The sequence below is a fragment of the Protomyctophum bolini genome, assembly GCF_963924005.1.
Source record: "Protomyctophum bolini genome assembly, chromosome: 22".
In the NCBI taxonomy this organism is placed as follows: domain Eukaryota; kingdom Metazoa; phylum Chordata; class Actinopteri; order Myctophiformes; family Myctophidae; genus Protomyctophum; species Protomyctophum bolini.
This window is the reverse complement of record NC_137883.1, coordinates 30826489-30848614: the sequence shown is the minus strand read 5'-3', so window position 1 is coordinate 30848614 and position 22126 is coordinate 30826489. Positions and strand designations below refer to the sequence as shown.

Genomic DNA, 22126 nt, shown 5'->3' with positions numbered 1-22126 from the left:
CGTTTCTAATGTATGAATTAAGGACGTTTCTAATGTATGAAATAAGGACGTTTCTAATGTATGAATTAAGGACGTTTCTAATGTATGAATTAAGGACGTTTCTAATGTATGAATTAAGGACGTTTCTAATGTATGACATAAGGACGTTTCTAATGTATGAATTAAGGACGTTTCTAATGTATGAATTAAGGACGTTTCTAATGTATGAATTAAGGACGTTTCTAATGTATGACATAAGGACGTTTCTAATGTATGAATTAAGGACGTTTCTAATGTATGAATTAAGGACGTTTCTAATGTATGAATTAAGGACGTTTCTAATGTATGAAATAAGGACGTTTCTAATGTATGAATTAAGGACGTTTCTAATGTATGAATTAAGGACGTTTCTAATGTATGACATAAGGATGTTTCTAATGTATGACATAAGGACGTTTCTAATGTATGAATTAAGGACGTTTCTAATGTATGAATTAAGGACGTTTCTAATGTATGAATTAAGGACGTTTCTAATGTATGAATTAAGGACGTTTCTAATGTATGAATTAAGGACGTTTCTAATGTATGAATTAAGGACGTTTCTAATGTATGAATTAAGGACGTTTCTAATGTATGAAATAAGGACGTTTCTAATGTATGAATTAAGGACGTTTCTAATGTATGAATTAAGGACGTTTATAATGTATGAAATAAAGACGTTTCTAATGTATGAATTAAGGACGTTTCTAATGTATGAATTAAGGACGTTTCTAATGTATGAAATAAGGACGTTTCTAATGTATGAATTAAGGACGTTTCTAATGTATGAAATAAGGACGTTTCTAATGTATGAATTAAGGACGTTTCTAATGTATGAATTAAGGACGTTTCTAATGTATGAAATAAGGACGTTTATAATGTATGAATTAAGGACGTTTCTAATGTATGAATTAAGGACGTTTCTAATGTATGAATTAAGGACGTTTCTATTGTATGACATAAGGACGTTTCTAATGTATGACATAAGGACGTTTCTAATGTATGACATAAGGACGTTTCTAATGTATGACATAAGGACATTTCTAATGTATGACATAAGGACGTTTCTAATGTATGACATAAGGACGTTTCTAATGTATGGCATAAGGACGTTTCTAATGTATGAATTAAGGACGTTTCTAATGTATGAATGTATGACATAAGGACGTTTCTAATGTATGACATAAGGACGTTTCTAATGTATGACATAAGGACGTTTCTAATGTATGACATAAGGACGTTTCTAATGTATGAATTAAGGACGTTTCTAATGTATGAATGTATGACATAAGGACGTTTCTAATGTATGACATAAGGACGTTTCTAATGTATGACATAAGGACGTTTCTAATGTATGACATAAGGACGTTTCTAATGTATGACATAAGGACGTTTATAATGTATGAATTAAGGACGTTTCTAATGTATGAAATAAGGACGTTTCTAATGTATGAATTAAGGACGTTTCTAATGTATGAATTAAGGACGTTTCTAATGTATGAATTAAGGACGTTTCTAATGTATGAAATAAGGACGTTTATAATGTATGAAATAAGGACGTTTCTAATGTATGAATTAAGGACGTTTCTAATGTATGAATTAAGGACGTTTCTAATGTATGACATAAGGACGTTTCTAATGTATGACATAAGGACGTTTCTAATGTATGAATTAAGGACGTTTCTAATGTATGAATTAAGGACGTTTCTAATGTATGAAATAAGGACGTTTCTAATGTATGAATTAAGGACGTTTCTAATGTATGAATTAAGGACGTTTCTAATGTATGAAATAAAGACGTTTCTAATGTATGAATTAAGGACGTTTCTAATGTATGAAATAAGGACGTTTCTAATGTATGAATTAAGGACGTTTCTAATGTATGACATAAGGACGTTTACAATGTATGAATTAAGGACGTTTCTAATGTATGAATTAAGGACGTTTCTAATGTATGAATTAAGGACGTTTCTAATGTATGAATTAAGGACGTTTCTATTGTATGAATTAAGGACGTTTCTAATGTATGAATTAAGGACGTTTCTAATGTATGAATTAAGGACGTTTATAATGTATGAAATAAGGACGTTTATAATGTATGAAATAAGGACGTTTCTAATGTATGAATTAAGGACGTTTCTAATGTATGAATTAAGGACGTTTCTAATGTATGAATTAAGGACGTTTCTAATGTATGAAATAAGGACGTTTCTAATGTATGAATTAAGGACGTTTCTAATGTATGAATTAAGGACGTTTCTAATGTATGAATTAAGGACGTTTCTAATGTATGAATTAAGGACGTTTCTAATGTATGAATTAAGGACGTTTCTAATGTATGAAATAAGGACGTTTCTAATGTATGAATTAAGGACGTTTCTAATGTATGAATTAAGGACGTTTCTAATGTATGAATTAAGGACGTTTCTAATGTATGAATTAAGGACGTTTCTAATGTATGACATAAGGACGTTTCTAATGTATGACATAAGGACGTTTCTAATGTATGACATAAGGACGTTTCTAATGTATGACATAAGGACGTTTCTAATGTATGACATAAGGACGTTTCTAATGTATGACATAAGGACATTTCTAATGTATGACATAAGGACGTTTCTAATGTATGACATAAGGACGTTTCTAATGTATGACATAAGGACGTTTCTAATGTATGACATAAGGACGTTTCTAATGTATGACATAAGGACGTTTCTAATGTATGAATTAAGGACGTTTCTAATGTATGAATGTATGACATAAGGACGTTTCTAATGTATGACATAAGGACGTTTCTAATGTATGACATAAGGACGTTTCTAATGTATGACATAAGGACGTTTCTAATGTATGACATAAGGACGTTTATAATGTATGACATAAGGATGTTTATAATGTATGAATTAAGGACGTTTCTAATGTATGAAATAAGGACGTTTCTAATGTATGAATTAAGGACGTTTCTAATGTATGAATTAAGGACGTTTCTAATGTATGAATTAAGGACGTTTCTAATGTATGAATTAAGGACGTTTCTAATGTATGAAATAAGGACGTTTATAATGTATGAAATAAGGACGTTTCTAATGTATGAATTAAGGACGTTTCTAATGTATGAATTAAGGACGTTTCTAATGTATGAAATAAGGACGTTTCTAATGTATGACATAAGGACGTTTCTAATGTATGACATAAGGACGTTTCTAATGTATGAATTAAGGACGTTTCTAATGTATGAATTAAGGACGTTTCTAATGTATGAATTAAGGACGTTTCTAATGTAAGAAATAAGGACGTTTCTAATGTATGAATTAAGGACGTTTCTAATGTATGAAATAAGGACGTTTATAATGTATGACATAAGGACGTTTCTAATGTATGAATTAAGGACGTTTCTAATGTATGACATAAGGACGTTTCTAATGTATGACATAAGGACGTTTCTAATGTATGACATAAGGACGTTTCTAATGTATGAATTAAGGACGTTTCTAATGTATGAATTAAGGACGTTTCTAATGTATGAATTAAGGACGTTTCTAATGTATGACATAAGGACGTTTATAATGTATGAATTAAGGACGTTTATAATGTATGACATAAGGACGTTTCTAATGTATGACATAAGGACGTTTCTATGAATTAAGGACGTTTATAATGTATGAATTAAGGACGTTTCTAATGTATGACATAAGGACGTTTCTATGAATTAAGGACGTTTATAATGTATGAATTAAGGACGTTTCTAATGTATGACATAAGGACGTTTCTATGAATTAAGGACGTTTCTAATGTATGACATAAAGACGTTTCTAATGTATGAATTAAGGACGTTTCTAATGTATGACATAAGGACGTTTCTATGAATTAAGGACGTTTCTAATGTATGAAATAAGGACGTTTCTAATGTATGACATAAGGACGTTTATAATGTATGAATTAAGGACGTTTATAATGTATGAAATAAGGACGTTTATAATGTATGAATTAAGGACGTTTCTAATGTATGAATTAAGGACGTTTCTATGAATTAAGGACGTTTCTAATGTATGAATTAAGGACGTTTCTAATGTATGAATTAAGGACGTTTCTATGAATTAAGGACGTTTCTAATGTATGGACATAAGGACGTTTCTAATGTATGAAATAAGGACGTTTCTAATGTATGACATAAGGACGTTTCTAATGTATGAAATAAGGACGTTTCTAATGTATGAATTAAGGACGTTTCTAATGTATGAATTAAGGACGTTTCTAATGTATGACATAAGGACGTTTCTAATGTATGACATAAGGACGTTTCTAATGTATGACATAAGGACGTTTCTAATGTATGAAATAAGGACGTTTCTAATGTATGACATAAGGACGTTTCTAATGTATGACATAAGGACGTTTCTAATGTATGACATAAGGACGTTTCTAATGTATGACATAAGGACGTTTCTAATGTATGACATAAGGACGTTTCTAATGTATGACATAAGGACGTTTCTAATGTATGAAATAAGGACGTTTCTAATGTATGACATAAGGACGTTTCTAATGTATGACATAAGGACGTTTCTAATGTATGACATAAGGACGTTTCTAATGTATGACATAAGGACGTTTCTAATGTATGAAATAAGGACGTTTCTAATGTATGACATAAGGACGTTTCTAATGTATGACATAAGGACGTTTCTAATGTATGAATTAAGGACGTTTCTAATGTATGAATTAAGGACGTTTCTAATGTATGACATAAGGACGTTTCTAATGTATGAATTAAGGACGTTTCTAATGTATGACATAAGGACGTTTCTAATGTATGACATAAGGACGTTTCTAATGTATGAAATAAGGACGTTTCTAATGTATGACATAAGGACGTTTCTAATGTATGACATAAGGACGTTTCTAATGTATGACATAAGGACGTTTCTAATGTATGAATTAAGGACGTTTCTAATGTATGAATTAAGGACGTTTCTAATGTATGACATAAGGACGTTTCTAATGTATGACATAAGGACGTTTCTAATGTATGAAATAAGGACGTTTCTAATGTATGACATAAGGACGTTTCTAATGTATGACATAAGGACGTTTCTAATGTATGACATAAGGACGTTTCTAATGTATGAATGAAGGACGTTTCTAATGTATGACATAAGGACGTTTCTAATGTATGACATAAGGACGTTTCTAATGTATGAATTAAGGACGTTTCTAATGTATGAATTAAGGACGTTTCTAATGTATGAATTAAGGACGTTTCTAATGTATGAATTAAGGACGTTTCTAATGTATGACATAAGGACGTTTCTAATGTATGAATTAAGGACGTTTCTAATGTATGACATAAGGACGTTTCTAATGTATGACATAAGGACGTTTCTAATGTCCTCCTCCTCCTTCTCCTCCTCTTTATGAGAGGAGGGTGGACCTCCACTCACCTCTTCCTCCTCCTTCTCTTTATTCTCTGCGTCTTCTTTCTTTTGCACCTTCCTCTCCTCCGTCTCATCGGGTTTAACGTCCTCTGCTTCTCGTATGATCTGGCAAAGCAAGGCAAGGTAGGTTATTCATGAAGCACCTTTCAAAACAGTTGTTACAGTTGTTACAGTTGTTACAAGGTGCTGTACAATAAAAAAATAATAGGAATATAACCAGTAAGACGCGCAAACGCGGGAAGCGAACGCAGCTCGTACATATATATTTTTTAGCCATAACCATATAAGGAGTCCCCAAAGCAGCTATACGTCCAAATATGGAGTGTGTTGCATCAATCACAAACAAATCACTCAGCTCCATATATGGGCACAAAGGTGGGACACACACAGAAAGACAGACATGATCTGCTAGGTCTCATAGTAAGTGCTCACTGCGTTCGCAACAAGAACACCACAATCAGAGATAAACCAACATGACAAGATAAGACACAGAGCAGCAGAAACAGTACATAGAAATAGATACGAGCAGAAACGGAACAACAGTACATAGAAATAGATACAAGCAGAAACTGAACAACATTACATAGAAATAGATACAAGCAGAAACTGAACAACAGTACATAGAAATAGATACAAGCAGAAACTGAACAACATTACATAGAAATAGATACAAGCAGAAACTGAACAACAGTACATAGAAATAGATACAAGCAGAAACTGAACAACAGTACATAGAAATATATACAAGCAGAAACTGAACAGTACATAGAAATAGATACAAAAGAAACTGAACAACAGTACATAGAAACGCGGGAAGCGAACGCAGCTCGTACATATTTGGGTTTTTTTAAGATTTTTTTTACGCTTTAAGTTAAGTTATTTTTAAGTTACGTTTTTAACTTAGCCATAACCATATAAGGAGTCCCCAAAGCAGCTATACGTCCAAATATGGAGTGTGTTGCATCAATCACAAACAAATCACTCAGCTCCATATATGGGCACAAAGGTGGGACACACACACACACACACACACACACACACACACACACAGACACACACACAGACAGACATGATCTGCTAGGTCTCATAGTAAGTGCTCATTGCATCGCAATCAACATAAAATAGAAATAATCACTGAAGCAAACGAAAATGTTTGCGGTAAAAATAAATGAGTTTTTAGCAGCTTCTCATTCCACAGCGTAGTAGGTGCAACAAAATGCATAGGCTCCACCTCCTCTGGGTGGCAGCTTAGTATCAATCAATCAATCAATCAATCAATCAACCAACCAACCAACCAATCAGATTTTATTGTCACTTCCACAACATACACTGGGCATACAGGGGAGCAAAAATACCGTTCTCCACAACTCATGATGCTTCACATTTAAAAACAATATGCAGGTGGAACATGCAGTGTACCTGCTGGTGTACCAGGTGGAACATGCAGTGAACCTGCTGGTGTACCAGGTGGAACATGCAGTGTACCTGCTGGGGTCCAGGCGTTTCCAAACTCTGTCCTTCCGTCTCGTCGCGCTCGACGGTCGACAGTGGGCGGCCACACACGGGCTCCTCCGTCGGCTCGGGCAACGCCTCCGCGCCGCTAATGGCGGCGGCCGGCTCCGTTCCCTCTCCGTCTTCTTCGGTCGTCGCTTCGGGGACGAGGGACGGCGTCTCGTCTACGTCCGCTGCCTTGGCGTCCTCTAGTAACACGGGCCCAGGTTTAGCGTCGCCGCCGTCTGTGACCACTTCAACAGGCTCGCCGCCGTCAGTGACCGCTTCAACAGACACGTGAAGACTTTCCGTTTCCCCGCCGACCGGCGGTGCTTCGGTCGAGGTCTCGCCTTCCGTGGAGTCTTCGGTACGGATCACCTCCTGAGTCGTGGCCTCTGGGGTCGCCACCTCCACCTCCACCTCCACCTCCACCTCCCCCTCCACCTCCACCTCCACCTCCACCTCCACCTCCACCTCCACCTCCACCTCCACCTCCACCTCCACCTCCACCTCCACCTCCGTCATCAACTCCGACAGTTTCTCCGTCACGTTCTCGCCCGCAGCCACAGGTTCGGTTTCAGGCGCCGCTTCCTCGGACAGAGCCTCACTCACGTCCGCTTCTTCCCGTGCGTCTTTAGCGACGTCCGGCGCTGCTCCTTCTTCTTCGAGCACCCCGTCGGGTTTATCGGGCGCCGCCTGAGGCGGTTCCGCGCCCACGGGCGACGCCTCGGCGGCCGTCTCTTCGGCGCAGGTCTGGTCTTTTCCTTCTGTCCGTGTCTGAGGTTGAGCTACAACGCCGGTCGCCTCCTCCTCCTCCTCCTCTCTGTTCTCCGAGTCTCCGTCCTCCTCCGTCTCGTCCGTCGTAGCGCCCGCCGCGTCGGAGGCGCCTCCGACGGTCTCGGCCTCTCGTTGGACCTCCCGCTGCGGTCGGGACGTCCCGGAGGACTCTCCCCAAACGGCCGCGAGTGGAGCGCCGTCCTCCGCCGCCGCCACTTCCTGCTTTAATTGACACTGAACGTTGAACGATGTAACGCACGGCACGGACAACGAGGAAACGACAACGATGGAAATATGACGTTTTCCGTTAATTTCATCCAGACATTTTTGTACAGATCAATGTAAACTATTTACCATTACCTTTAACATTTACTATTACAATTTTCACTTTAGGCTTAGCAGACGAGTGACTTACAATAAGTCACATGCGGAGAATACAGAGAATTATAGCACCAGTTATTTGTGTCACAAATGGTGTGTGTTGCTCGTAGCCTGTTGCGATTAGCTCAAGTTAATTGCGACCTGACGATTGCGTAATGAATACTGGTGACGCCCCATACCTCCTCCTCCTCCTTCGTCTCTGCGTGCTGCTCCTCCTCCTCCTCCGTCACTCGCTGCAGACAGCCGGTCATCTCAAACGTGCTCTGCGGCCACATCATGCTGTTGGCTCGCGTCTCCTCCTGGGAGTCGGGAGGCTGCCGAGCAAAGGGACCGCGTGTAGAGAGATTTATGTTAGAGAGACGGGCTAGGGTAGGTACCCTCACATGTTCTCCCCTAGGGTAGGTACCCTCACATGTTCTCCCCGTGTCCCCTAGGGTAGGTACCCTCACATGTTCTCCCCGTGTCCCCTATAGGGTAGGTACCCTCACATGTTCTCCCTGTGTCCCCTATAGGGTAGGTACCCTCACATGTTCTCTCCGTGTCCCCTAGGGTAGGTACCCTCACATGTTCTCCCCGTGTCCCCTATAGGGTAGGTACCCTCACATGTTCTCCCTGTGTCCCCTATAGGGTAGGTACCCTCACATGTTCTCCCCGTGTCCCCTAGGGTAGGTACCCTCACATGTTCTCCCCGTGTCCCCTAGGGTAGGTACCCTCACATGTTCTCCCCGTGTCCCCTAGGGTAGGTACCCTCACATGTTCTCCCCGTGTCCCCTATAGGGTAGGTACCCTCACATGTTCTCCCCGTGTCCCCTAGGGTAGGTACCCTCCTCACATGTTCGTGTCCTCTAGGGTAGGTACCCTCACAAAAAACATGCAGTAATCCTGGTCACTAAACTGCCTCCCCCTGGCCAGCCGGAGCGCCTGATGGAGGGGAAAGGAACTGGTCTCTATACTGCCTCCCCCTGGCCAGCCGGGGCGCCTGATGGAGGGGAAAGGAACTGGTTGGAATAACGTGTTCCTTCCACGCGCTACGTCCAACCAGGGAAACTCCCCCCTGTCAGGTGTAAAGGAGCAACTTGGACACTCAGGCATGAAGGAAGCATGAGTTCAAGTCCGTTGGTCTCCCCTTGTCCCCCATATATGGGGGACTAGGTTGGCGGAGGGTGTGTAGAGCCCAGGATCACATTAGAATATTAGATGATTGACACAGGGGTGAAAAATGGGTTACAAAATCGTGGGATAAAAAAATGATATTAAAAAAAGAATGACTCTCCTCAGTCATAAACTAAACGGGTTGAAGTAGAACCAGCGTATACTTTGTCCATGGCCGGCAGGTCGTCCCTCAGGGTGAACATCTCCAGGTAACTCCCGTCTGACTCCTCCCCCTCATCCCACGGGCTCCGCCTCCTGAACCCGCGCTCCGGCGTCACGCTCTGCGCCTCCAGGTGCTCCTCGCTACGGCTCCTCTCGCCTACGCGCACACACACACACACACACACACACACACACACACACACACACACACACACACACACACACACACACACACACACACACACACACACACACACACACACACACACCCACACACACACCCCCACACCCACACACACACACACACACACACACACACACACACACACACACACACACGCACACCATGATTCATTGTTAGAGAAATAGTTCTGCTTGGCATTGAATTACAATTTCAATTAATGACATTTCTGAGCCATATGGGCTTTGTAGAGAGAAACTAAATTGCACGGGACAGACAGTATGACAAACAATTGCAATAACAATAATCTCTAAATATATACGTATATTTGTATATCAAACATAATATCAAAACTAGAACTGCACTCTGCCGAGTGCATACTTGCTTGTTGCACACTAGTAGGCCATAAATGGCCTACTAGTGCGCAAGCAGAGCGCGCAAGTACTTTCGACCGCTGGAAACTATCACATCTCAGTATCTCTGTAAAGGAACGTTTGAAATGTATAATCATTACGTGTAACTATTTGCTACCTAACTACTTTTTTACAGAAAAATGAATCATTGATATGTGATGAAAAAAAAGGTATATAAACTGAATTAAAATATATTATACAGTATAATTATTTTATTACTTATTGTAAATTGTCAATTGTTTTAAATGTATTTCATTTTGTACTATAGTGATATTAATACTAAATCATGATCAGAGTAATATGTGTCTCTAACTTCAATTTCTGTAATAATACTTTCAAATTTGTTGAAATATACATGATCTAAAATACTTCCGAAATCTGTAGTTGGATTTGTATATCAGTGATGACGTAAGAGAAATGGTCATCTGTGTAATCTGGTCCCACCAGATACCACATTACGTCATCGTTGAGAACTGGGACCAGAGTACATGGTGTGTATATGTATGACTAACTCTCAGTGATGACGTAAGAGATATGGTCATCTGTGTAGTCTGGTCCCAGCAGACCAGGCACAGATTTACAAATTACAAATCACATTACAACTACATACAGAGTATGTAGTTGTAATTTGATTAGCAGTATACTGTGGTTACTTGGTTCCAAAAAGTGAAGCCAAGTTTTTTTCAACCGTAAGTCTGTGCCTGGTTTGCTGGGACCAGTTACAACATTACGTCATCGCTGAGAACTGGGACCAGAGTACATGGTGTGTATATGACTAGCTCTCAGTGATGACGTAAGAGATATGGTCATCTGTGTAGTCTGGTCCCAGCAGACCAGGCACAGATTTACAAATTACAAATCACATTACAACTACATACAGAGTATGTAGTTGTAATTTGATTAGCAGTATACTGTGGTTACTTGGTTCCAAAAAGTGAAGCCAAGTTTTTTTCAACCGTAAATCTGTGCCTGGTTTGCTGGGACCAGTTACAACATTACGTCATCGTTGAGAACTGGGACCAGAGTACATGGTGTGTATATGACGTAATGTTGTAACTTGTAACTAGTCCCAGCAAACCAGGCACAGACTTACGGTTGAAGAAAACTTGGCTTCACTTCGAAGAGACCAAGCGAAATGATTACTTGCGCGCTCTGCTTGCGCAAGTAATAATGACGTTAGTAGGTCGCACCCACTAAGGCTTCAGTTAAAATAGTTTATTTCATATTTGGACAATTAAGGACAAACGTTTCGGCTATCCAGCCTTCATCAGGGTCACACTGATGGGCGGGGGGGGGGCTCGTACAGGTCAGAGGTCATGGGGGGTACAGGTCAGAGGTCATGAGGGGGGTCAGAGGTTAGAGGGGGTGGGGGGGGGGGGTCTTACCCATGGCCTCCTCGTACAGGTCAGAGGTCATGGGGAGGTACAGGTCAGAGGTCATGGGGGGTACAGGTCAGAGGTCATGGGGGGGTACAGGTCAGAGGTCATGGGGGTACAGGTCAGAGGTCATGAGGGGGGTCAGAGGTCAGAGGGGGTGGGGGGGTCTTACCCATGGCCTCCTCATACAGGTCAGAGGTCATGGGGGGGTTACAGGTCAGAGGGTCTTACCCATAGCCTCCTCGTACAGGTCAGAGGTCATGGGGGGGTTACAGGTCAGAGGGTCTTACCCATGGCCTCCTCGTACAGGTCAGAGGTCATGAGGGGGGTTACAGGTCAGAGGTCAGGGGGGGAGGGGTCTTACCCATGGCCTCCTCGTACAGGTCAGAGTACATGAAGCTCATGGCGGTGGGCTCGTCCAATAGGATCTGGTCGATGACCTTCGGGGGTCCCTCGGGGAGGTAGATGGGCGTGAGGACCGTCTCCTCGCTGCTGAAAAGCCGCGAGCCGCTGCCCCCCTTCTCCCCCGCTGACCTCTGGCTCTCCCTCCGAGACCTGGAGACCACATAAAGGAGGTTAATTATCTCCCTACAACGACCAGCTAGCCGGACATTATCCCTTACATAAAGGAGGTTAATTATCTCCCTACAACGACCAGCTAGCCGGACATTATCCCTTACATAAAGGAGGTGAATTATCTCCCTACAACGACCAGCTAGCCGGACATTATCCCTTACATAAAGGAGGTGAATTATCTCCCTACAACGACCAGCTAGCCGGACATTATCCCTTACATAAAGGAGGTGAATTATCTCCCTACAACGACCAGCTAGCCGGACATTATCCCTTACATAAAGGAGGTTAATTATCTCCCTACAACGACCAGCTAACCGGACATTATCCCTTTACATAAAGGAGGTGAATTATCTCCCTACAACGACCACCAAGCCAGACATTATCCCTTACATAAAGGAGGTGAATTATCTCCCTACAACGACCACCAAGTCAGACATTATCCCTTACATAAAGGAGGTGAATTATCTCCCTACAACGACCACCAAGCCAGACATTATCCCTTACATAAAGGAGGTGAATTATCTCCCTACAACGACCACCAAGCCAGACATTATCCCTTACATAAAGGAGGTGAATTATCTCCCTACAACGACCACCAAGCCAGAAATAATCCCTTACATAAAGGAGGTGAATTATCTCCCTACAACGACCACCAAGCCAGACATTATCCCTTACATAAAGGAGGTGAATTATCTCCCTACAACGACCACCTAGTCAGACATTATCCCTTACATAAAGGAGGTGAATTATCTCCCTACAACGACCACCAAGCCAGACATCATCCCTTACATAAAGGAGGTTAATTATCTCCCTACAACGACCACCTAGTCAGACATTATCCCTTACATAAAGGAGGTGAAATTATCTCCCTACAACGACCAGCTAGCCAGACAGTATCCCTTACATAAAGGAGGTGAATTATCTCCCTACAACGACCACCTAGTCAGACATTATCCCTTACATAAAGGAGGTGAAATTATCTCCCTACAACGACCACCTAGCCAGACATTATCCCTTACATAAAGGAGGTGAATTATCTCCCTACAACGACCACCTAGCCAGACATTATTCCTTACATCAGGGTTCCCCAATTAATTTTCCTCAAGGGCCATATTTTGACTAGAGTACCAGGCCGGGGGCCGAGTCCCCACGCGTGAGGTCGAGGTCCCCAAAAGACCCCATTTGAAAAGGATGCCCAGTTTGACATGCATAGGCTACTGACATAAAGGAGGTGAATTATCTCCCTACAACGACCAGCTAGCCAGACAGTATCCCTTACATAAACCCTCCTCCTCCTCCTCCCCCTCACCTCCTCCTCGCCTCCTCCATCTCCTCCTCAGAGTCCTGCTGCTGGAGGGCATGCCGTGTCCTGGTCTCCTGGTCCTGAACGCCGCTCCCGTAGAACACCTCGTCCATGTGGTCTCCGGCCAGCGTGTCGTCCTCCTCCTCCTCCTGGGGGGGCGGGTCCCCGGGGCACATGTCCGCGTCCGTGACGAAGACGAAGGAGTCGTCCGAAGACACGGCAGGGCTCTGGGCCGCGGAGCCGCCGGGCGCCTCCATCGCCGCCGCCTTGGGTTTCACCTCCTCGGCCTGCAGACGGAGACAGAGGGACGCACCAGTGAGACACACACACACACACACACACAGAGGAGGTTTCACCGCCTGCAGACGCTCCACAGAGGGACACTTTGGCCCATATCGATAACGGATAAAATGTCCCTTTATTATATTACACAGTGGGTGAAAAAAACACACCCCTTAAGACTAAAACCACACCCATCAGAGGTGTGGCTTCCAGGGGTACCTATCACATTAAAGACTTTGATGGGTACCTCTAGGTATCAGCCTGGTAGAGACGAAGGGGACACCACTGTATGGCCGTTGTGGCCGATAACCGATATAACCGATGTTCATCTGATCTCATTCTGTATTAAAAAATCATACCCATGTGAACTGAGTAGTGGGCAGAGAGCTGGTTCTCCTCCTCCATAGAAACATGGGTTCTTACCTGGGCAGAGAGCTGGTTCTCCTCCTCCATAGAAACATGGGTTCTAACCTGGGCAGAGAGCTGGTCCTCCTCCTCCATAGAAACATGGGTTCATACCTGGGCAGAGAGCTGGTTCTCCTCCTCCATAGAAACATGGGTTCATACCTGGGCAGAGAGCTGGTTCTCCTCCTCCATAGAAACATGGGTTCTAACCTGGGCAGAGAGCTGGTTCTCCTCCTCCATAGAAACATGGGTTCATACCTGGGCAGAGAGCTGGTTCTCCTCCTCCATAGAAACATGGGTTCTTACCTGGGCAGAGAGCTGGTTCTCCTCCTCCATAGAAACATGGGTTCTAACCTGGGCAGAGAGCTGGTTCTCCTCCTCCTCCTCTGTCTCAGCAGGGACCACCTCCACCTCGTCCAGGAGGCTGAACTTCTCCATGTAGTCCATGTCTCCTCCGCTGTCCGTCAGAGTCCTGGAGGGCTGCGAGGACGTCTGTGAGCAAGATTCAAGATTCAATCATTTATTTGCCATGTCAACAAGGTTGATAAGAATTTCTCTTGGTTCATACACAACATATACAGACAACCATAGATACGCACAGGACGGAGTTCTCCGTTCAATCAATTAGCAACGCCCAGCGCTCTGAAGGACGGAGATCGATAAAAGGTCAGAGATTTATTGATATCAAAACACAGGCTGACGACAGTGGGCCGTCATCGAAAATGTTCCCCATTTTAGCCCGACGAGACAGAAAATTTTAAAACGTGAATAACTCAAAGATCGTGTGTCAACGCGGTCCCGTCGCTAGTCACATTAGAATTATTCACACCTCCCGTTGTTGTCGATCGCATCGAGAGTGCTTTGGCTACATCTGGCAACAGCTAGCCGCAATAAAAGAGTTAAATAAATAAATACCTGGTCGTCTTGGTCTGGCGGCGGTTCCAGCTCCTCCAGGCCAAAGGGGGCGCTGTGGTTCTGTGGCGGCTGCGCGCTCCGGGTCCGGATGCCCGGGTTCTGCTCCAGGTAGGCCAGGTTGTCGGGCAGGTCAGTGCTCTCCTCCTCGTCCACGGTGGGCAGCTGGGAACCAATGAGATAAGAGTATACTAAAACCACTGAACCAATGACATTAGAGTTTAGTAAGACTACTGAACCAATGATATTAGAGTTTACTGAAACTACTGAACCAATGATATTAGAGTTTACTAATGATGATAGACAGACGGTGATAGACAGACGGTCCCATCAAATCATCTACCAAGTATCTTGAAAAAACAGGAACAGCCCCGTCATCGAATTTTGCTCCCGAGATCCCAGATCCCAATAAGCTGTGAAACAAATGTGTGTAGCAAAGCTTCTTGGATCTGTGGCAGCGTCAGGTTACATTATCCTAACCTTGGAGAGGACTCTGACATTATCCTGACCTTGGAGAGGACTCTGACATTATCCTGACCTTGGAGGGGACTCTGACATTATCCTGACCTTGGAGAGGACTCTGACATTATCCTGACCTTGGAGAGGACTCTGACATTATCCTGACCTTGGAGGAGAGGACTCTGACATTATCCTGACCTTGGAGGAGAGGACTCTGACATTATCCTGACCTTGGAGAGGACTCTGACATTATCCTGACCTTGGAGGGGACTCTGACATTATCCTGACCTTGGAGGAGAGGACTCTGACATTATCCTGACCTTGGAGGGGACTCTGATGTTGAGGATCTCGTATCCGTCAGAGATCAGGCTGAACAGCTGCTGGTCCTTGTCCGGAGGCTCCGCCTCCTCCGTCGCCGCCGCTCCGTTAGCCACGTTGGGCAGCGACACCTCGGCCATCTCCAGCCTCTCCACGCCCAGCGACGAGCCGCAGCGCGACGCAGAGCCGCTGCAGAACCGGGAACAACAACAACAACAACGTCTAGAGTCAACGTCACAGTCCTACCGTTTGTCACACACATTACGTTATACCGCAGTGAAATGTTGTTCTCCAGCATTTGACCAAAACCGTCTCTTGGAGCGGTTCGAGTTATATAGACGCAGCCAAGGAGCGGTGAGCGTGCCGCGCTCGGGGATCGTTTGATTAGTTGATTTGACTCCTCCAATCCAACCCTTTGATGCTGAGTGCCAAGCAGGGACTGAAACTAAGGCGTGGTCAATGCTCTTTGGCTATTCTGAGTGGCCAAAGAGCATTGACCACGCCTCCAGGTCTTTAGTTTACTCAAGTTAGGGAATAAGACCTGGTACTTAAGACACGCAAAATACAGCCCTATAAGACTAAAACTAAAATCAAAAACAACCACTGGGGCGTCTACATATACCCGCTGGTCCTCCTGAAGCTGTCTGACAGTCAGACAGGAACAACAGCGCCCCCTACCTGTGGCGTCTATACATACCCGCTGGTTCTCCTGTAGCGGTCCGACAGCCGGCTGCTGATGCTGCGGGCGCCGGAGCGCGTGCGTCGTCGGACCACCTTGTCCTGGTCGAAGATGATGGTGATGCGTCCGGCGGCCTCGCGGCCCGCGGCGGCCTCGCCCCCCGCCGTGGCGCTGCTGCAGCCCTCCGACGCCAGGCTGCAGGTCTCCGACGCCCAGCCGGGCGTGGAGCAGCGGCTGCAAACGGAGCACACAGAGACATTTCACAATAAAGCTCCTTTGACCCGGGGGCACACGGTGGCACAGTTGGATGTGTAGACAGCACTATAATTGCATTGTATGTAGCCATAGCACGTCATAGTACATAATGTATAGCATAGTATAGTTTATATGTATAGTTTCATTATATAGATATTCCACTGTTACGTTCTTAGCTTACGCATGTTTCATGATAAATGCTTTTATTCCCATGCTTTTTTTGTTCTTGCTTAATGTAAGTCGCTCTGGATTAAGAGCGTCTGATAAATGCCTAAATTGTAAATTGATGGAGGCGGGGTCTAACTGACCTAGGGCTGGAGGCGGGGTCTAACTGACCTAGGGCTGGAGGCGGGGTCTAACTGGAGGAGGCGGGTCTAACTGACCTGGGGCTGGAGGCAGTCTCCCAGACGATGCCGCTGTCCTCGCTCTGCACCGTCACCATGGAGAAGGACGGGTCGACCAATAGGCACTGGACACTGGGCCGGAGGGAGGGGTCCTGGACCACCGCCCTGAGGCTGGGGAGGACACACACACACGCACACGCACATGCACACGCACACGCACACACACACACACACACACACACACACACACACAGTCTTTCAGAGTTTTCGTACTCCTTCCTGATTGGCCAATATTGGCTTCAAAAGTTTGCAGGAGTGCTCCGTTTCGAACAAAACACCGCCTCAGATCATGAACAGATGGAGGGGAAAGGAACTGGTCTCTATGCTGCCTCCCCCTGGCCAGCCGGGGCGCCTGATGGAGGGGAAAGGAACTGGTCTCTATGCTGCCTCCCCCTGGCCAGCCGGGGCGCCTGATGGAGGGGAAAGGAACTGGTTGGAATAACGTGTTCCTTCCACGCGCTACGTCCAACCAGGGAAACTCCCCCCTGTCAGGTGTAAAGGAGCAACTTGGACACTCAGGCATGAAGGAAGCATGAGTTCAAGTCCGTTGCTCTCCCCTTGTCCCCCATATATGGGGACTAGGTTGGTGGAGGGTGTGTAGAGCCCAGGATCACGTTAGATGATTGACACAGGGGTTGAAAAATGGGTTACAAAATCATGGGATAAAATATATATATTTTTAAAAAAGCAGAAATTCACAATGACTTTATAGCTGCCAGTAAACAAGTTTGGTTCCAATAGGTCAACTACGGTAGACATATTTTATGTGAACTCATAGCCCCCCCCCCCCCCCCCCCCCTCCCCTTTCAGAGGCCCCACATGTCTAACGGGACGTCCCAACACCGGATACGACTTCTCGCCAAGATGATTCCTCAATGTGCAAGAACACGATATCTTCACAGGTGTGTGTGACTGTGTGTGTGTGACTGTGTGTGTGCGACTGTGTGACTGTGTGTGCGTGTGTGTGTGTGTGTGACTGTGTGACTGTGTGTGACTGTGTGTGACTGTGTGTGACTGTGTGTGTGTGTGTGTGCGTGTGTGTGTGACTGTGTGTGTGTGTGTGTGTGTGTGCGTGCAGTGCCAGCTATTTGCAGCAGTACAGTACATACTGCCAGAGAGTGCAGTGACGCGGATTAATAAATAATGACCTAATGTACGCTACGGTCGGACGGAGAACACCCCCCCGGTCATCGGAGGGTCATTTCAACCAGTGTTGTTTTTGGCAATGAGAGGGTGTTCAACAACAACGCGTCGTGCTGCGACGCGTTGTGAGCTTGTAGATCGGCTATTTTCAGCAAGTGAAAACACAAAACACATTTTGTTCGAGTAAAATCTTAATGACATTTAGTCGACTGGAACTAGACTTAACACTAAAACATTCCAGGTGACTAAAATGTGACTAAAACTAAATGAAAAGTACTCAAGAGACTACGACTAAAACTATGAATCAAAATTAGCTGCCATAAAAACGACACTTGTCCGCAGGCTATCATTTAACTAACTGTTTGAACACTGCCTTAAGACATGAGTTATCAAATCATTGTTCATTCATATCATAGCCTTAAGACATGAGTTATCAAATCATTGTTCATTCATATCATAGCCTTAAGACATGAGTTAACTATCACCCGCCCACAGGAACGCACCCGGCGAGCCGCCCGCGTCCGAAACGGTTGAGAAATGACAGTTTCCGTGTGTGGGTCCATCTACTGTATAACCTCTACTGTACTGTACTGTACTGTACTGGCACACCCAAAATCACCATATATACAGTTAATATGTGCGTGTGTGTGTTTGTTTGTGTGTGTTGGTTTGCGCACAGGTGGTGAAAAACAACCATGCTGTGGTTGCACGTACTGTACTGTACTGTCACTGTACTGTACTGTACTGTACTGTACTGTACTGTACTGTACTGTACTGTCACACCCAAAATCACCATATATATACAGTTAATATGTGCGTGTGTGTGTGTGTTTGTGTGTGTGTTGGTTCGCGCACAGGTGGTGAAAAACAACCGTGCTGTGGTTGCACCACTCAAAAATACAAAACGGAGATACAAAACATCGACCATATAGAAACTCAACCGGCGTGCTATTTCCAGCGGAGATATTAGTGTACAGTGCAGTATACTGTATAGCGTTTAAGATGCTTGGTGTAGCCTATGGGAATATAATATGTGAGTTTGAGTTTATAGCACAGGCAGATTCTTCACATACTAGAACATGTCTGTCGACATGAAATAAATGCTTAAACATGTAGCTATAGGTGGGATGTTAGAGACCACAGAAGACATGTAAATATGAAATAAATGCTTAAACATGTAGCTACAGTAGGTGTAATGTTAGAGTCCACAGAAGACATGCAAATATGAAATAAATGCTTAAACATGTAGCTATAGGTGTAATGTTAGAGTCCACAGAAGACATGTAAATATGAAATAAATACTTAAACATGTAGCTATAGGTGTAATGTTAGAGACCACAGAAGACATGTAAATATGAAATAAATACATGTAGCTATAGGTGTAATGTTAGAGTCCACGGAATACATGTGAATATTAAATAAATGCTTAAACATGTAGCTATAGGTGTAATGTTAGAGACCACAGAAGTGAACTTTGTCAAGCCTGTTTTCTCAACTCGCTGTTTCTCTGCCAGGCATTACTCTATAAGACATATCTCCAAAACCGAGGGTCAAACTGAACAACCAATATGTCAATTTGAAGCTACGATTCCCTGCTTTCACATGACTTGACACAAACGAAAATTAATAATATTCCAATGACAGGTTCCCATTCACGGTGGGTCACATATGTAACTACTGTACGTATAGGGTTTATTAGCCCAAGAAGGGAATATAACTATGTCAACATCTACAGTAGCAGTGGTAGAAAGTAACTAAGTACATTTACTTAAGTACTGTCAATGTTTAGGTGTTTGTTCTTATACTAAAACAATGTCCTGTACTTTTACTCCTACTCATTTACATCTCGGATCCAGACCTTGAATACTTTTACTCCACTACATCCAGTACTTTTACTCCACTACATCCAGTACTTTTACTCCACTACATCCATGTGAAACTTTAGTTACTTTGTATAATTCTGTATTCCAACTCACCCCAGAGCGCCACGTTGCAAATTGCACTGTCATAGGACGTTTGGAGCTTGTAGATCAGATATTTCTTACTGTCATAAATGGTTCCATTTGCACACCCTCAGAGTCACATTAGCATTGATTAAATGGGGGTCCGTACTAGTCTAAATGGAGGGTATGCGCGTGACATCATCGTCAAACCAGGAAGTTATGCATGCAGGAAGGCCTATACTGAAGTGGCCTATACCGACATCCAAACAGAAAAGTCACATCTGGTTATGCATTAAACAATGTTAGGCTCACTTTGTCTGTCGCTTTGCCACTCGCTTCATGCATGCATATATCTCCCTCTGTTGCATTATCAAACTCTGGGTCCTCAACTGGTTGAGAATCACTGACAGGAGCCTTAAAAACATTCTCTTATTGGGGGTCCCTGGCGGTATGTTTTCAAACGGGGGTCTGCGGGGCTAACACATGCCAACGTGGGGGTCCCTGAAAAGGTTTTTAGACCTACCTGTTCCTCAGCTCCTCCACCTCGTCCTCGTCATCATCGTCTGCGGTTGCGGCGGCGGGGCCCAACATGGCCTCCTCCTCCTCCTCCTCCTCCAGAGACTCTGAGAGGAACTCCTCAGGAGAGTCCAGACTCTGGCATTCCTCCATGTCTCAACCAACAGTCAGTCCCTGGTACAGTCCCTGGTACAGTCACTGGTACAATCACTAGTACAGTCCCTGGTACAGTCACTGGTACAGCTCGTAGGATTCCCCAACAAACAGTCACTGGTACAGTCCCTGGTACAGTCACTGGTACAGCTCGTAGGATTCCCCAACAAACAGTCACTGGTACAGTCCCTGGTATACAGTCCCTGTTATACAGCTCGTAGGATCCTGGATGGTTCAACCAACAGTCAGTCAGTCGCTGGTACAGCTAGTAGGATCTCCCAACAAACAGTCCAGTCCCTACAGCTCCTAGGATCCTGGATGGTTCAACGAACCAACAGTCAGTCAGTCGCTGGTACAGCTAGTAGGATCCCCCAACAAACAGTCCGGTCCCTACAGCTCCTAGGATCCTGGTGATGGTCCCGGTGGAGGTGGTGATGATGGTGGTCCCGGGTGGAGTCACAGTGGCCTTCTATTAGTTCCTGCTGGAGAGTTCCAGCGTCTTTGAGGAGGTTTTCTTCTTGGACTGAGAGCTGAGATGACGGTCTGTGTGTCGTTCCCAGTTGGGTGGCTGTCCGTCTGACTCAGCCAGCTATGGACGGGGGGGACGGAAATAGACCCAGGGAGTGAGTGGGTGGGTGGGTGAGTGGGGGGGGGAGAGAGACTGACTGTGTGTGTGTGTGTGTGTGTGTGTGTGTGTGGGGGGGGGTGGGTGGTCTTCGGGCTGACCTCATGACCCCGGGTGGTGGACGAATAAGAAGAAAGAAAGTGAGCGCACCGGAAATTCAAGAGGGATTTGTTGACGAATAACAAGAGTGTGACTTATTACACTGTTGAGGACCAGAATGAGCAGAGTGTCACCGTCATGTTATAACAGCTGAGAGGACCCCCACCCCCCCACCCCCCCACGAGGTTAAATATAACTCTTGGCCTGAAACCTGACCCCCCCCCCCCCCTCTAGTCATGGTAACGGTAAGATTGGGAGGGACATATGGGGGGAGGGGGGGGGGGGGTTGGATGTGCACACACATTGTTTTTGGCAGTAGATTTAGATTTGAGTTTTACTCATAGCCCCCCCCCCCCCCCCCCTCTACCCCACCCAAAGGGGAGCCTATTTAGTTTGTTCTCGACGCGAAGCACACACACATAATTGTGATATAGGCCTGCGACATTCACCTATATATATATATATATATATATATATATATATACACACTGTAGCCTATATGAAATCGGGAGCCGACATTTTTATTGAAGATGCATTATATGTATTTAATAATAAATGACTCATCTCATTGTACTTCATCTGGTATGAATAGGACAGGCCCTGGTTTCTTGCAAGTGCTGTGTTGCAAATGCACACTTATCGAGTTGGCCTGCACGGTATCGATAAGC

At 44.4% G+C, this 22126-nt stretch overlaps 1 protein-coding gene across 1 annotated transcript in view; it reads right to left on the bottom strand.

Moving 5' to 3' along the window:
• cmya5 (cardiomyopathy associated 5) overlaps positions 1-21276 on the bottom strand; it is a 61238-nt gene extending 39962 nt beyond the window's left edge. Inside the window, exons 1-11 of the mRNA XM_080755687.1 lie at positions 20589-21276; positions 16959-17090; positions 16339-16554; positions 15644-15830; positions 14868-15029; positions 14307-14444; positions 13272-13552; positions 11751-11941; positions 9419-9573; positions 8282-8416; positions 5460-5558 (exon numbers count right to left, since the gene is read on the bottom strand). Coding sequence (XP_080611813.1) covers positions 5460-5558; positions 8282-8416; positions 9419-9573; positions 11751-11941; positions 13272-13552; positions 14307-14444; positions 14868-15029; positions 15644-15830; positions 16339-16554; positions 16959-17090; positions 20589-20734 — 1842 coding nt within the window. The 5' untranslated portion in view covers positions 20735-21276. The remainder of the gene's footprint in view (positions 1-5459; positions 5559-8281; positions 8417-9418; positions 9574-11750; positions 11942-13271; positions 13553-14306; positions 14445-14867; positions 15030-15643; positions 15831-16338; positions 16555-16958; positions 17091-20588) is intronic.
• Between the last annotated feature and the right edge of the window lie 850 nt (positions 21277-22126).